The 14,521-nt window shown below is 46.5% G+C and overlaps 1 protein-coding gene across 1 annotated transcript; it reads left to right on the top strand.

Annotated features, from left to right (window-relative positions):
• The first annotated feature begins 8,113 nt into the window (after positions 1-8,113).
• Positions 8,114-11,744, top strand: HOXA10 (homeobox A10). The gene is made up of 2 exons (XM_008494226.2): positions 8,114-8,927; positions 10,290-11,744. Exons 1-2 carry the CDS (start codon positions 8,114-8,116, stop codon positions 10,562-10,564), a joined length of 1,089 nt encoding a protein of 362 aa, XP_008492448.1. The 3' UTR covers positions 10,565-11,744.
• Positions 11,745-14,521: the final 2,777 nt, after the last annotated feature.

Genomic DNA, 14,521 nt, shown 5'->3' with positions numbered 1-14,521 from the left:
AAAAAAAAAATATGAAAAAAAAAAAAGAAAAGAGAGAAAAAGAAAAGAGGGGAAAAGGAAAATATTTAAAATTTTATATCGGTTTACAAGGGATATGGTGTTCTATCGTTAAGGTAATTTGCTGTTGAGAATATCTGAATGTATATTTCATACAGGAATGGTGTTTTACAAGACTTGTAAATAATAAAAAAAGAGAACCCATGACCTATTTTGTGAGAATGCGCTTTTTTCTTTTTTTTTTTTTTCCCATTCGGGCTAAAGGGTGTGGGGTTTCTTTACATGTGCAACAAACTGGTGATAAGAAGGTTTTTTTTATTAATAAATTTACCAAATGGATGTAATTTCTTTGACATGTTCACAAAATGCAATATCTTTATATGACATCACTGTTTTCAATATGTATCATCTATATGTATATACAGGTTTTTTTAATATGCAAAAGAATTTGGTTGCATGTATACAGTGGAACAGCGCACAAGGAAAATAAAACAATGGAAACTTTATATTTTTACTCTCGTGTTACATTACTGCATGTTCTTTTATCCATTGTAACTTTGGGACCCGAAATTCCTCATGACCATGTTCAGTCATTTGGGGGGAATTATTCTCCTTTTGTGAACTTCGCTGTTAAATCTTCTGCTCTGGAGCTAACAAGTGAACCTAGGTGTGTTCAAGCGTCGTTTCAGTGGGTCACAGGAAAGTGGAGTTTGTTCATAGCTACGTGTTAGGCCTTTTCCTCATCCTGCCCATGCCGGCAGGGCAAGGTCTTATGCTCGAGGGTTTGATGTGATATTGCTGTTTGCACCCCAGCCATATGCATCCAGGGTAACTACTCGGGAAACCTTTGCGGTGTCGGTAGCGTTTGGCACAGATTTCATAAACCTGTCACCAAAGGGAAGGTCCAAGCGAGTCGATGGATGTGGTCAAAAGCATGGAAGCCTTAAGAAAACTGTTGTCTTTGGGGGGGGGGAAGATAAAGATCTGCATGTCAGTCTGGTGGAAATGGACTGTTTGAAATTGTCCTTGATCTCCAAAGCAGGAAGGGGGTGGACTGCGTCCGGCAAGGGGGAGGAGGGCTGGAGGGAGAAAGTTAGGAGCGGGGAAACAGTAAACCCCAAACCCTAAACAATAGCTGGGATAGGAATGTGCTTTGAGAAGAGTGTTTGAATCTTTAATGTTGACCCTTATTTTAATCAGGAGAAGAAAGTACATTCTGTTTTTGCATTGTTTACTGGCTTTGAACTTCTGTATTGCTTGGACATCACCCATAACCTTGAGGTGAAGGACTTACTGACTTCAGGCCTTTGTTGACAACAACCAACCATGCAGACAACGTCTACCCAAAGGAAACGTTAAAAAGAGAAGGGGAAAGATGGGGACTTCGTTTGTTTGTTTGTTTGTCTAGCGTGCAAGGAGGAATGCCAGTTAAGAAGAGATGGACAGATGGATGGGCCGTGGGAGACGGATGCATGGAGAGCTGAATGGCCATGAAAGTTAAGCCAGCAAGCTTTCTTTCCTGGTTAAAAATTAACTGGTATTCATAGCCTATCCCAGAGACTGTTAAACCATGGAGTTTCTCTGGTCAGGGTTTTGATTTTCTATCCCAATAAAATCTCATCCTCTGTCTCGCTGTGACAATGTGACCATAAAAAAAAAAAAATAAATTTTTTTGCCAGTGACTTGCCCGCTCGTCTTTACGAAATACATCGCTATAAAGGTAGCAGAGGTTTCTATCACCGGGAGGTGAGCGGTCACTGCCCACCGCCGCCACCGCCCACCCGCCCGCCCGCCGTCCTGCCGCGGGGCCCCGGGGCAGGACGGCGGGCGGTGGCTGCGGCGGTTTGAGGGCTTCTTTGCCACAAGATGGCGATCTTCAGATCCAATGTCAAAGCCGCCCGGGGCGAGGGGAGCAGCCCTGGGAAAAAAAAAAAAAATCTTGGCCTTTGTTCAGTTTGCATCCCTGGAGCCGCACGGGTAATTATTGCACTTACCGGGCTCCGCGTTACCGGGCTGAGCTCGGGATGCCGGGGCTAGGAAAGGGGGGGGGGAGGCAAGGGAAGCAGACGTGGCTTTTCGATGCAGTTAAAGCTTCCTAAAAATTAGGAAATGCATGAAGGTAAGTGGCTGACGCATCTGTCCTGCGTGGAGAAGGGCGAGGAGTGTGCGGTGATGGGAGAGGTACCTAGCGAGCTGGGGTGGCCCCTGCCCCGACCCCCGACCACCACAGAAAAGAACCATAGGGGAAGGGAAGCGGCGTGAAATAATATACAAGGGAATTTCTAAGTTGCAGTTGACCTTTTATATTCTCTTTATAAAGTTTTGGCCAGCACCGTGGAAAAACCACGTTATCTGGAATTTTTTTTTTTTTTTTTTTTTCAGAGCAACTTGTAGCTTTCTTCCAGTTATAAAAAAATTGTAGCACTGGAAATATTATGAAACTTGACATTTATGTGTGGAACAGTAGGTGTCTTCAATCAAATAGATCTATGGCAACACAGACTGCAAATGACAGATAATTCTGACGGTCTTATTGGACTTGAACTGTAGTTTAGTTAGGGTCGTTTGGTAACTTTAAAGGGTAATCTGCTTCCTCGCAGCTGGACACAGCTTATGCTAAGAACTATTCATGTGATTTCATATTAAGTCAATGCTCATGCAAGGCTAGATTTGGATTTCTTCTACGTATCTACCTACCTACCCTTCTAAACAAGCACATGTGCTCTAAACAAACAATAGTCGCACATTCTCATGTGCTCAGGGCTGCTCCGGGTTGTAGCTTTGAAACTCTATCCTCACTACGAATATCCCTAACTCCAGGTTACTTTTCTCACCCATAAAAGTTTCACATATTTTTGTTATGTCTCCATTTAAGAAGGGTGGGAGAAAAGATGGTATTATTGGGGGGATACTGGTTTTGCTACATAGTTTAACCCACGTGTTTCTTAGGAGAAGGTATAAAATTTTTAAATACCTGTCTGTGTATATGTCCAAAAAAGAGATAATTTTCCCCTTGCTGTTGTATGTTAAGTATTGCAACTTGCCTGAAGTGTTTTTTAAGAAATTCGCCCTTTAAAATTGAGCTTCCAGGAAACTGTTGCAAGTGAAGTTAAAAGTACATGCTCTGTCGGCAGAGAGCAATTTTCGATGATTATAGGAAACTATCGATTTCATGAAAGATGCTCCATTAAAAGTTGGAGGCTGTTGATCTCCTTTGACCTCCCCTCGGCAACGCCAGGACGTGAGGAGCTGCGTCTTGGGAAGGAGCAGGGAGATTTGAAGGTCCCTGTGCAACATTTAATTTTAAGCCAGTCAAGTTAAACTCAGCATATTTGATCAAATATTTATTTTTCCTCTTGTTGTTTCCCTGCCCCATTCAATGCTGGTCTGAATAAATCAAAGGGACCCCAGCAGCAGCTAAAGCGCCCTCTGGTTACGAATTGTTTACTGACGGCCGCGGTCATAGTATAATATTTTAAAAAAACAAGCTTGTTTCTTACAATAACTGTTTATTATTGCACATTATTTGGGTTTGCATGTTTTGGAGGGAAGAGGCGAAGCCAACTCAGTGTCTACACTGTGTTTAATTAATCGTGTACTCAACTTTGGCTCACATACCACATCCAAACCCCTGGGAGGCTTTTTCATAAGCTCTTTGGGTTTGTGTTTTGTCGTCTCTTTTTTTTTTTTTGGTCACAATCTTTTCATTAAATGCTCTGAAATCGAAACTTCAGGCCAACGTGTATGTCTGAGAGCCACGCTATACCGCAACGAAAAAAGCTTATTTGTGTATGCATCCAGATTCTATTTAAAGAAAAGACAGCTACAAAAAGGGGAGAAGGGATACAGTTTCTAATCTTTAATACAGCTGTGCGGCCCATCTCTCGCAACAGAAGGGCTACACTTAAAAGACAGGGTTGAGTAGGCAAGATTTTCTCCATACATGTAGAACCCGATACTGCTGTTGCTTCTGCAACGTCTTTGGGGCTCTCCGGACAATAGAAAGCCCCGTTGTTCTGCCCGGTGCCGGAGGAATGGCGAGGAGATAAAGCCCTAATGAATTGGTTGGGGTGTATTTTGTCCTGCCGCACACTAGACTTCGGAGCTCGCCAGAATTACTCACAAAAAATGTTCCTAATCCAAATGAGTAAAACGATACACATATACTGTAAAATATACTTAGGGCAACAAGCTTCCGGATGGCTGGAATAAAATTAAATCCCAGCCTAATTTTTAAAGGATAACCCGCCAAAACAAGCCAACCTCCACCCCCCATACCAACCGAGTGAAAGAATTTCTAGTAAACATAAAATAAGTGGGGCAGTCTTTTGTCACCTAACTTGGCACAGACTCAGTTCCTAAACCTCCTGTTTGAAATCCGCCTTCTTTGGAGCAAATCCAAAAAAAAAAAAAAAAAAAAAAAAAAAAAAAAAAAAAAGAGAGTGAAAAAGAAAAAATAAAAGAGGAAGGAATCTGGCATACACGCGCGTTACTGACAACTGACAGTTCCAATATTAAATAACTATACCCTGATTGCACTGATTTTGGGAGCTTTATAAAAAGTAATTCACGCTTATATTCTCAGACAGGCGGCGCATGCACTCCTGCAACAGACTGCAAGACCATTTGCGTTTCCACAAATTGCAGTTTACCCGAGTCTACAAATAAAAGCATATTTTAATTAGCTCGCAAACTGCGTCTCTGGATTAACAGCGCTGATCTTTTGGGTTATACGGGCCAATAATAAAAAGATAAATCACGCTTTAACACGATACATTTTGAGATTTCCAGTCAGAGTTTGCCTAGGCTGTCGGGTTTTATTTATTCATTCCCTTTTTGTTTTTAATTTTAGTCCAACCAATAAAACGGCTTAACGACGCTATTAATTCATCTATTATATTTTTCTTAGATCAATAAAATTTTATTTTGATAGTGATGCCTATGTACGCCGCGAATTTAGATTTTCAGCGAAAGCACCTTCTCTCCGGTTTTGATATTTATCAGAATTTTATTTGCTCCATTTTATAGACCCTCGGATAGCTTTACTTACAGAAGTAGAATTAAAAAGAAAGTACTTCCCGTCCCCTGGCGTCCACAATATTATTTCCGATTTCTTTTAAATAAGGCTAAAACTCCAAGGGACACATTGTTAAGCCCTGGAAGTGCAGTAGCTGCACCCAGCGCATGCCAAATTAGCTCAGTTTAGTCAGAATTGACCATTATCTTTTATAGTTACGAATCAAGTGAACATTATTAGTTTTACTTCACTGGTTTTGATGATGCTGGTTACTATTTGCCTTGGCCTTGTTAGCGATTAAAGAAAGCTGAGATAATGCAGCGCCGAGCTGAGTTCATGATCTAGACGGAGTCAGTGCCTTGACCATCAAACCGGCACCGTTCACTGCGATCGACACAACCACAGCACGCGGCCTCAGCGGCGGCAGTTCCCGCAGGACCTGACGGGGGGGTGGCAAAACCCAGACCTCTGCCAGAAATCCTAGAAAAGGAGGCTAAAGAAAACTTAAAACCATCCAAAATATCCCGGCCTTCCTGCTTTTTGTCTGATTTCCTTGCTTTAGCTTGCAAAGAAGTTGAAAGAATTAACTTATATTTCTTCTGATGCATTTCGAGTTGTTTTATTCTGTCTGAGGAGGATTGCAAGTACTTTGCAGGCCTTTCCCTTTCATCCAGTTTTTAAAAGGCAGCTGCATATTTTAAAAACAGCTTTGGGAGGATTTCAAGTGTTGCTTCTCGGTTCCGTATGGCTTTTAGGTTTGCAATCCATTTCTATTTAATTTGGCAAATACAAAATAAACATACCGCAAGAGCAGACTTCCCCGGAGTAATTTTTATACCTGGCTTGTGTAGAGAAATATATTTGCAAGGTGGCGTTGAGGCTCACGTTTCATTTTATTTAGATCTGTATTTATAACGCTAAGCCTATTGATAATAGCCTTCCTGTACACCAGCCAATAAATCGGTGTCTTATATAGTATTAATTTTGTTAGCAGTGATATGGCCCTCGTAGGAATCTGATGAGTCCATCACACACATGGCGGGGCTAGTCGGGTTGGGGAAATACAAACAATATTACAGGAGGGCGGGGAGGGGAGAAACAATCACGAAAGGTTTCTATAGGCTGCGGGATTTACCCCTGCCACTGCATCCCACGGTCCCAACAAAAGGAAGCCGCGTCGTGATGCTTGCCCCATCACGCTGGAAAAAATCGGATGCCTTTCCATAAAGGTTTTAAGGCCAAAGCTGTAGCAGCCTCTGCTTGCCCTGCCGCTTTCAGCGGCCACAGGGGAAGGCTGGTCCCTCCGGCTCGGCTCACCCTCGGCGAGGGACACTCGCCTCCAGCAGTGATCAGGGACTCCTTCGGGGGAGTGTCACACTGTGAAAAAGGCATATCCTCAATGGAAGGCAAACACAGCAGGAGGAGAGACCACGTGAAGCTTGGCAGATACGTAGGGCAGGGGAAAGGCCGCTCCAGCCCCTGCCCCGCGCTGCTTCTCGGGTCCGGTTTGAAAGCCAAGGGTATGCGCCTAGGGATGCGGAACGCCTGGGGTATTGGGGGTTGCGCCTGCCCCAGCACCAGCCCACTCGGCAGGTAGCTGCCCCTCCTCCAGTTCTCCCCTCAGGGCACGGCAGCAGGGTGCCCAGCAGTGGGTCTGGCCCTGGACGGCGCTGACCTCCGGCCGGCAGCCGCTCTCCCCCCCGCCAGCCCGTTGGGAGCAGAACCCAGTCTGTCGCTGCTTCCCCGGGCAGTCTGTGGGAGAGAGTAGCGAGCCCTGCTCCTCAGGGAAGGGCAGCGAGTACTGGGCAGACTCAGACTCCCCTTGGTCTAAAGGACCCTTAGTTCAGCGAGCCAGGCAGTAAGGCGACTTCAAAATGGCATAAGCAATGGATGATGGAAGTGAAAGCAAGGCGTCGTTAAGAGATTCATTTAAAAATCTATCTGTCTCTCTGCGTCCCTGTCTGCCTGCTATCTGTCTGCTACCTCTGCCACAATTACATATTGACTGGACATGGCTGTCTAGTATCTCAGGATACTTACTCTATCTCATCTACTTACTCTTCTTTGTATTATTTAGTACATTGCTTGTGGAACGGTGCTTTTGAAGAAGCAAAAAGTGAATGACCCAAATGAGGGTGGAGCGGGAGAGGGATATAAAAATGATCACCCAAATATAAACACATCAATAAACAGGGTGCGCAACATCCTGCGAGGATTCATTTGAACTGCTCGCGTCTGGATTCTTTCTGTGGCATGTGTCTGGCTTTATATTTTAAATGGTAATCAGACCGCGGGAAGAATCCAGCGTTAACTAAAGCATTAGGAAGCTACAACCGCACAATCAAATCTCCCAGAGTGGTGTTGCTCCCTAAGAGATTCTTCAGCGCAGCAACTAGCATTTTCTCTCCAGGAAATTCAAGCCCAGCCTGGAGTCGTGGTGTTGATGTTAGGCTGGAAGCAGCCTCCTTTCCCCAGCGGTTTAACGCGAGATGCATCAGGCCCCTTTACGGTTTCCAATGATCCGTGATAAACAATAACACGTCTTTTATTTCTTAAAAAAGGAGACAATCAAATAAAATGAGCAGACTCTGAGCATAAAACACCGGGCGAGCCGCGGCTTTATCAATTTGGTGAGACATAGAGGCTGTGCGGGGAGGTGAGCAGGCTTCCTTCCTGAAAGCCCAACCGCGGGGAGAGGGGAGTGATAGTAAAATCCTCATCTGGACACCGCTTCAGTCTAGGTATAATAAACATCAGGACCGCCAGGCAATTTTATAGCGGAGCGTATGATAAGAGCAGAGCAAAACTTGGAGCCAGTACCAGCCAAGCCCGCTCCTTCCCCTTCCCGGGAGCGCGGCTCCCGCCCAGGCACAGTCACTTGCCCATGTGGGCGAAGCGTGCGCGCCTGTGTGTATGGAAATCCATATTACACATTAATATACATCTATCCCAAATTCAGAGGTCGACCTGAGAGCAGCTCGGTGCATACGAAACCAGACGGGGAGGGGTTGCTTGGGAGGCCCGGGCTTCCATTGGCTGCAAGCGTCTGCCGTGGTGCGGGGGTATCTCTAATCATATTCAGCATGTTTTGCACAAGAAATGTCAGCCAGAAAGGGCTATCTGCTCCCTTCGCCAAATTATACCACAACAATGTCATGCTCCGAGAGCCCGGCTGCAAACTCTTTTTTGGTAGATTCCTTGATCAGCTCGGGCAGAGGGGAAGCGGCGGGAGCAGGAGGCGGAGGCGGAGGCGGCTACTACCCCAACAGTGGTATCTACCTGCCACAAGCGTCCGATCTGTCCTACGGACTGCAAAGCTGCGGACTTTTCCCCGTTTTGGGCAAACGCAATGAAGGTACTTCTCAAAGCATGGTCCCCAGCTCGCACCCCTACGTGTCAGGGATGGAAGTGTGGCTAGATCCCCCCCGGTCCTGTCGCATGGAAGAGCCGGAGAGCCAGCAGGCCACCTCGTGCTCCTTCGCTCCAAGCATTAAGGAGGAGAGCTCCTACTGCCTCTATGACTCAGAAAAATGCCCCAAGGGCTCGGCTGCCACAGACCTCGCTCCCTTCCCCAGGCTGAGCGCCGAGGTCAGCCCGGCCGGCAGCGGCGGCGGGGTCCCCGTCCCGGGCTACTTCCGCCTCTCCCAGGCGTATGGCACCTCCAAGAACTACGGCGCGGCGCCGGCCGGAGCTGCCCCATTCCCTTCGCAGCCCCCCGGCCGCTTCCAGACGCCTCCATCTTTGCCTCCCGTCCCGGATGCGGGGAGGAAGGAGGACGAGGAGCGCTCCCCCAGCCCCTTGGCGTGTGTCTCTCATAGGGAGGACGAGACTCAGGCTTCATCTTCCACCGCAGAGGAGCTCTCTCCAGCTCCGTCAGAGAGCAGCAAAGCCTCTCCCGAGAAGGAACCCGTAGGTAAGCGAATTATGATGATGGTGATTATATATGTATACATATATATAAAAAGGAGTAAAAAGTTGAGGATCAGAGTGGCATCGAGATGTGAAAGGAGGATCCCAGCAGCCCCGCGGGGCTGCCAAGAAGCGCTGCTCAGAGTGACCTTCTGAACTTTGTAATATTCAGGCATGGGGTTGCCGTAAAAATTAATGTCCATCCTATACTTAAAAACCCTTAGAGCCTCCGCTCTGTGCAACTTTAGCCTGCATGCTGCTTAAACATATAGAAAAACAAGATCAATCTTTCCCCTGTGATGTGAAGGTGCCTACCAGATAACAGAGATGTTTGTAAGGCATCCAAAATAAGCAATAGGCAGTGCCAATAAATAAACCTATTAACGCGGTAAGTTATATTTTACGATCCAGAATTCTTTTCAGAATAACAGCCGCGCTGAAATGTGCCATCTATGAACGGCTATCAAATTAGACTGATGAATGCACGGCGAATTTCCTTCAGCGCCTACACTAGATAGACGGGGCTTTATTTATTAAATTGATTATTTATTTCCCTTTCGGGTCCCCACGGAAAAAAAAAATTAAAAATTCACCTCCCCTGGGCAGCAGACTTTTCAGACTCTTCGGCCGCATTTCAGACGCCCTTTTACTCCTTCAGGCGCCCGGTTGGAAAATAATAAAATCAAAACAAAACAAAAGAAAATAAAAAAATTAAAAAAAAAAAAAAGAAAGCGGGAAACTACTCGAGAGCCGCTCGAATGACTCCGAGCCATCGAGGGATCTGTATTAATTCTTTATCCCGGCCCCGGTTTCACCGATAAGAATAAAAAACCTGCAATAATTTTTTTTTTCTTTCCTCCTCCCACGAAATGACTGGAAAAGAGAGGGCCGGGAAGAGAGAGGCTGGGGACAGGGGGGCTTCTGCTCCCCAGGTCACCTTGTTTTCTTCCTGAACACTGACGAAGCTTTGTGGGGTTTTTTTTTGGAAGCAGGTGTCTGGGGGCAGGAAACCGACGCCAGGTCATTTACCACGCCGCCTCACAATAGCGGTCGGATCAGAGCGGCCGAGGGAAGCGGGGAAAAGCCTGGTTTTGGGGGGTCGGAGATGAACTGCCCAGCACAGCACATTGCCCCGAGCTTCTTGAGGATAGGCAGATTGTCCTGGCGGGCTCCAAGGCCTGTGGAAAACCTCTTTGAAGCTCTCGGTTATCACAAGAACACCCCACATTCCAACTCCCCGCAGCTGGCGGAGAGAACCTACACCCACAGATGCTCCTTGCAGCCTCCCCCCACACACACACCCTGCCCCCAGCTCTTTGCCTCCTACCCCACTGGTAACGTCCCTTTTTTACTTTCTCAAAACTAGGCAATTCAAAAGGAGAAAATGCAGCAAACTGGCTCACAGCAAAAAGTGGCAGAAAGAAACGGTGCCCTTATACCAAGCATCAAACTCTCGAGCTGGAAAAGGAGTTTCTATTCAATATGTACCTGACTCGTGAGCGTCGCCTAGAGATCAGCCGCACAGTCCACCTCACAGACAGACAAGTTAAAATCTGGTTTCAGAACCGCAGAATGAAACTGAAGAAAATGAACAGAGAGAATAGGATTCGGGAGCTCACAGCCAACTTTAATTTCTCTTGATGAACCTATAAACACATCTTTATGGTTTAAAGAGCCAGTATCATTTTCCTAGGCTGTAGTCATCCGCACCTGTATGGATTAACGATTTTAGGCATTCTCAATATGTCCTTAACCTCTTAAGAGCTACTTCGAGGTCGGGTGGGGGCGCGGACTATAGCAACGCTAATGCACAAAATGCTGTGCGTGAACCCCTCCGCTTCCTGCAGCCTTTCTCGGGACCGATTTCTTCCTTTAAGCTTTGAAACACAGAAATACCATTCCAGGAGCTGCAAATATCTTTCCCCTCATATCTCTCTCTGAAAAGCAAACAAGCTCGGTTAAAGACGCATTCTTCTAAATTATAAGCGGTGCAGCTTGAACTGTACATAGCCGCAGAATGAAGAATCTAAGCCTTGCCATATTTATATATATTTGGAGATCTCCCACCCTGTGTTTTCCTTTTCTTCCCCCCCCCTCCCCCCCTTCCCCTTTTTCCTTCGAAAAGCAGGCCTTACAATAATGAAATGCAGGCATCCTTTAAAAGGGCTTAATGGGAACGGGTGTTAAGAGCGATTTTTTTTTTCCCCGCTTTACCTTAGAAGTCATTATTACAGATGTAAAATTGGCCAGGAAAATGAATTCTCTTCTCTTTAAAGGTATAAAAGAGTTCGTGTTGCTCATGGACTAAATTATGACACTTACCTCTGAATTTCTCTCACTCTTTCTGGTTGTAGATATTTACTTAAGGTAGTTTTGCTTAAAAATGTGGAATTAGTGATTTTGTTTGTCTATAAATAATGTTACCATTGGTAACGCATGACAAGCACACAAAAATTCCCCCTTGAAAAGAAAATAGTCACTTTTTCCTCACTAATTTCACTAAAAAGTATATATTCTGAACATCAGAAGGACTTTCTGAGCCAGAGTACGAGATTGCGAGGGAGCATATGTTCGTCTTCCTATATACTGTGAAGTTATGTGCATTAAAGGGTCAAACATATAGGCGAAAAAATTTAAAAAGGGGAAAAAAAAAGAAAAAAGGGGAAAAATATAATTACAGATATGTATAAATGTCTATTATTATTATTAAAATGCCGATACTGTTTTAAGCAAATGCATTCTATCGTTATTATAAATGTTAGTTCTAGCTATATCTAGTTCTTACCTTAAATGGGAATAAATTAATATTGTAATGCTGCTGTTCGCGAAAAAGACGATGTTTATGTTCTCATAGAAGAATAAAAAAATGTGGAATTAATCCTTTTAATTTTACTTCTTTTTGTGGCTGTTTATCCTCAGGTTCTACTTTATGTCTTCGAGAACTTTTACAACAGGAATAGTTGCCTAAACCCCCTGCAATTACTTTAGGAATCTATTTAAATATTACCTAGACGGTCGTAATTTGTCTGGGCCATATAGCGATGGTGCTCTAAGGTTTGTCGGCTTTTGTTCAGTTTTATGACTTGCTAGTATATCTGGATTGTTGCTGTCTTGAACGAGTGGTTTCAGTTGACTGAGGAGCTCCATAGACTGAGGAAGCGAGTTACCATTTCTTGTAGGTAGGAAATGATTTTTAATTTTTTTTGTTTTGTTCTTTTATTAACACCTACAAGTGTGCGGAGATCTTTAACTTCAGTGGACGGTGACAATATTCTAGCTTAATCTCAGGGCTGAGAAGAAATCGTAAAGGTGAGAGCATGGGGAGGGGGGGGGACACCCCAGCCTCTCCTGCTTGCCAGCGGATTTCTCCAGACAAGATTGTTGTCCCCTGTGTTCCCTACCTGTCTGCATGTGGAAGAGCTTATTTCACCCAGGCTGCCTTTTTTTTTTTTTTTTTTTTTTTTTTTTTTTTTGCATCCTCCCTTCCTTGCTGCATGTTTGGCTAATAGAGTCTTGCACAAAGGGCAGGCAAAAAGAGGGCTGGGAGTAGGGCGACGGCTAATGTTTCCTTGCAGAGTATGTGTATGACGGGAGGAGGGGGGACAGACTTTGAACCCGGGCTTCTTGGGAGCCGTTAGCTTCTAATGATGTAATATTGTCGTGCACGGCTTTTTTCTTCTCGATTGCATCTGCATGGAGAGCCGAAAACTGTCCGGGTGTGGGTGGGGTGTGTTCTGGTTTTGTTTTTTTTTCTTTTTTTCGTGTTCACTAACCCACCCGAGGCTGACCGGGGGGCGCGGAGGGGCGCCGGCTGGGCGGGCGAGCGGGTGGGCGAGGCGAGCGGGCGAGAGGGATGTTTTAGTTATGTTTCTGGTTTTATTTTCGTAGCGGGATCCTTGCATTAAGGACCACGTCAATGGGGAAAGTAATTAGCTCCTGAGAACTGCTCTGTGGTTTAGGTAGTTTCATGTTGTTGGGGCTCCACCTTTCTCTCTACAGCACGAAACTGCCTTAATTACTTCAGTTGATATCATCACCAGGTATGCTTGGTGCGAGGGTCCTTTCTGCCCGAAGAAATCTTAGCGCTGCAGTGATCTGTAGGCGTCAAGTCCCAATGCCATTGTTCCCCATCTGCAACGGAGCCTGCTTTGATTCCTCAGATAAACACTGCAGCCGAGGGGGGAAGCTTGACAAGTTCTTCAAGGTTAGATAGCTTCTAAGCGAGTCCCTGCCTGCCTGCTTGCGGGATTTTAATATATCTTGCAGGCTGCATTCAAGGTCAGGTGCGTTTTTGCATTCTGCTCCGTGTGGGTCGAGCGAGGGGGGCGGCGTGTGTGTGGTTTTTTGTTTTTGTTTTTTTCTTCTGGATTTATTAAAAGAGGAGACCAGAGAGCTGCCTGGGGGAGGGGTGGGGAGAGATCAGGTCTGCTGGCACTGCTCCGAGCAACACGACAAACAAGGCCCCGGAGCAGGGCAGGGCCCGAGGCCGGCCGGACCCCACTCGCGGAGGTGGTGTCCGTCCCCTCCGGTTGCTCTCTCCCCCCATGGGAGATGGGGTGAGTGGCTAGTGCCCGCCGTGATTTGTCGCAGGGCTCTACCGGCCCCCTCAACACCGCACGTCGGGCCTGTTCCTCCAGGGCTGCCCCGCGGTCCGCAAGTCCTCGGTTATGATCACGATTGCGGCGCGGGCGCTCTCCGCGGAGGCGGAACAGGCAACAGCGACCTCTCCGGGCCCGCCGCCGCTGCCGCCTTTTGTGTCCGCAGCGCGACTGCGGGCAGGGGCGGCCTCCTGCGGGGCTCTCCTCCTGGGAGCCAACGCCGGCACGGCAGCGGAGAGGGACACGGGTTGTAGCGGAAAGGCGGGCGGCGGAAAGGGCAGAAAACTCAGTCCTTGACCGGGAGTATTTTATTTTATGACTGTAATTGGTTTTGGGGAAAAAAAAAAAAAAAAAAAAAAAAAGACAAACAACTGTAAACTTTTTTCGAAAGTTCCGGCTAGGCTGCAGGAAGTCAGAGGAATTAGGATAGCGGATTTTAGCCAGCCCCATCCTTGCTGAGACGTCCTCGGCTGGGGCAGAAGCAGTGCTCTCTCTACATTGCAGTCAAATTTAAATGCTAGTGGCTGCACATACCGTGCATCTGACGGGCTATCTGCTGGGTCTGTGTTTCATACTGGGAGTGTACTTACACTGTATATGTCTGTGCGTGCCTGTGTGGTGTTTGTACATAGGTTTGCCTCTGCCCTTTATTTACCTCCCATCTGAATCGCATCATCCTGCTTTTGGACAGCTTTCCCCAGATTCTGAATCATTTTTCCTCTCCTCTGTGCCAAAACACCTCCGTACATTCGCGGCACCGGCGGTTCCGTGAGAGCGGTTTGCAGTGGCAGGAAACTCTGGGGAAAAGGGATCCTGAACTTCCCGTTCAGGAAAGATCGCCGACGCCCGCAGATTCTTGCCCCGCTCCCGCATAAACTCCGCGCCTAGGCGGTGCGCGGCTAAGGAAGCAGGGCTTGCAGAAGCCCCTCGCTTCAAAACTGACAGTGTCCTTCCTGTTGCAGCCAAGGGTAAGAGGCAGCTGAGTGGGAGCTCTGATTAT

This window comes from Calypte anna, chromosome 2 (genome assembly GCF_003957555.1).
Source record: "Calypte anna isolate BGI_N300 chromosome 2, bCalAnn1_v1.p, whole genome shotgun sequence".
In the NCBI taxonomy this organism is placed as follows: Eukaryota; Metazoa; Chordata; class Aves; order Apodiformes; family Trochilidae; genus Calypte; species Calypte anna.
The sequence above is the reverse complement of the archived record's forward strand: the minus strand, read 5'-3'. Positions and strand labels throughout refer to the sequence as shown.